At 50.5% G+C, this 2654-nt stretch overlaps 1 protein-coding gene across 1 annotated transcript in view; it reads left to right on the forward strand.

Moving 5' to 3' along the window:
- The window catches only part of LOC110391581 (proteasome activator complex subunit 1-like), a gene marked incomplete in the record, with an annotated part of 38460 nt that extends 35895 nt beyond the window's left edge, over positions 1-2565 (forward strand). The window contains 1 exon segment of the mRNA XM_021383525.1: positions 1524-2565. Coding sequence (XP_021239200.1) covers positions 1524-1604 — 81 coding nt within the window.
- Positions 2566-2654: the final 89 nt, after the last annotated feature.

The following is a 2654-nucleotide window of genomic DNA, read 5'->3' on the forward strand; positions in this document are numbered from 1 at the left end:
CCTGCCCCATAGCGGGCCCCATAGCATGACCCCCGTCGTGCCCCTGTGTGATCTCACTTGACCCTATGACCCCTCCTTGGCCTTTGACCCCACTTTGACCTTTGACCCCGGCTTGACCTTCGGCACCACGTGACCTTTGACCCCCACGCGACCTTTGACCTCACTTGACCTCTGACCCCACTTGACCTCCCATGACCCTTTGACCCCTTATTGACCTTTAAGCCCCGTTGTCTTTTGACTTGTGTGACCTTTGACCCCCGATTGACCTTCGACCCCACGTGACCTTTGACCCCCACGTGACCTTTCATCCCACGTGACCTTTCACCCACATGACCTTTGACCCCACGTGACCTCTGACCCCCATGTGACCTCATCCAGCAACTCCCATGTGACCTCGCTTGACCCTATGACCCCTCCTCGGCCTTTGACCCCACTTTGACCTTTGACCCCGGATTGACCTTTGATGCCACGTGACCTTTGACCCCACGTGACCTTTGACCTCCAGTTCACCTTTGACCGCATGTGACCTTTGACCCCATTGACCTCCCATGACCCTATGACTGCTTATTGACCTTTAACCACCGTTGACTTTTGACCTGTGTGACCTTTGACCCCCATGTGACCTTTCACCCCACGTGACCTTTCATCCACATGACCTTTGACCCCACATGACCTTTGACCCCACGTGACCTCATCCAACGGCCTGTGTGACCTCACTTGACCCTATGTCCCCTCCTTGGCCTTCGACCCCAGTTTGACCTTTGACCCCTCCTTGACCTTCGACCCCACGTGACCTTTGACCACCACGTGACCTTCGACCCCACGTGACCTTTCACCCACATGACCTTTGACCCCATGTGACCTCTGACTCCCATGTGACCTCACTTGACCCTATGACCCCTCCGTGTCCTTCGACCCGTTTGACCTTTGACCCCTACTTGACCTTCGATCCTTTGTGACCTTTGACCCCGATTGACCTTTGACCCCACGTGACCTTTCACCCACATGACCTTTGACCCCATGTGACCTCTGACTCCCATGTGACCTCGCTTGACCCTATGACCCCTCCTTGTCCTTTGACCCCACTTTGACCTTCGACCCCTGCTTGACCTTCGACCCCACGCGACCTTCGACCCTTTGTGACCTTTGACCCCGATTGACCTTTGACCCCACATGACCCTTGACCCCCATGTGACCTCATCCAGCAACTCCCATGTGACCTCGCTTGACCCTATGACCCCTCCTTGGCCTTTGACCCCAGTTTGACCTTCGACCCCTACTTGACCTTCGACCCTTTGTGACCTTTGACCCCGATTGACCTTTGACCCCACATGACCTCTGACCCCACGTGACCTCCCATGTCCCTACAACCGCTCGTTGACCTTTAACCCCCGTTGACTTTCGACTTGTGCGACTTTTGACCTCTCATTGACCTTTGACCCCTGCTTGACCTTCGACCCCACGTGACCCCTGACCCCACGTGACCTTTGACCCCCACGTGACCTTTGACCCTTCCCCTTTAGGCCGTGCTCCTGGACGCGGTGCAGAAGAACCTGGACAAGCTGCAGAAGCCGCGCGGGGAACCCAAATCCATCATCTTCTGAAATGCCCCAAAATCGCCTTTTTTCACCCCAAAAAACGCCGCGGCCACCGGGGGGACCCCCCACCCCTTCTTCCCCAGACACAAAAACGCCCAATTTTGGGGTTTTTTTTTGCCCCAAAAGAGGGAAAAAACGCGATTTTCGGGAAGCGGGTTGCCAAAAATCCTAAGTTTCTGTTTTGACTGATTTTGACCCAAAAAAAGTGTGAGTTTGGGTTTTCTTCTCATATTCCCATAGACAAAAATGTGAACTTTCAGATTTCCCCCAATTCCCCCAAATCAGAACTCTGGAATTTGCCCAATTTTGACCCAAAAAAGCCCCCAACTTTTGGGTCTTCCCAGTACCAAAAATCGCAACTTTTGATTTTGCCCCGTTTTGACCCAAAAAAGGGAAATTTTGGGTTCTCACATCCCATCCCCATTGACAAAATTGTGAACTTTCAGATTTCCCCATATTCCCCCAAATCAGAACTTTGGGATTTGCCCAGTTTTGACCTGAAAAAATCCAAATTTTGGGTCTCCCCATCGCGTTCCCATTACCAAAAATCGTAACTTCCCATTTTGCCCCATTTTAACCCCAAAAAAGTGTGATTTTGGGTTTTCTTCTCATATTCCCATTGTCAAAAATGTGAACTTTCAGATTTCCCCATATTCCCCCAAATCAGAACTTTGGGATTTGCCCAATTTTGACCCAAAAAAACCCAACTTTTGGGTCTTCCCATTACCAAAAATCGCTACTTTTGATTTTGCCCCATTTTGACCCAAAAAAAGTGTGAGTTTGGGTTTCCATCTCATGTTCCCATTGACAAAAATGTGAACTTTCAGATTTCCCCATATTCCCCCAAATCAGAACTTTGGGTTTTGCCCAATTTTGACCCCAAAAAACACGAATTTTGGGTCTCCCCATCGCGTTCCCATTACCAAAAATCGTAACTTCCCATTTTGCCCCATTTTGACCCAAAAAAGGGAAAATTTGGGTTTTCATCTCACATTCCCATTGTCAAAAATGTGAACTTTCAGATTTCCCCATATTCCCCCAAATCAGAACTTTGGG

Source organism: Numida meleagris, unplaced genomic scaffold (genome assembly GCF_002078875.1).
Source record: "Numida meleagris isolate 19003 breed g44 Domestic line unplaced genomic scaffold, NumMel1.0 unplaced_Scaffold408, whole genome shotgun sequence".
In the NCBI taxonomy this organism is placed as follows: Eukaryota; Metazoa; Chordata; class Aves; order Galliformes; family Numididae; genus Numida; species Numida meleagris.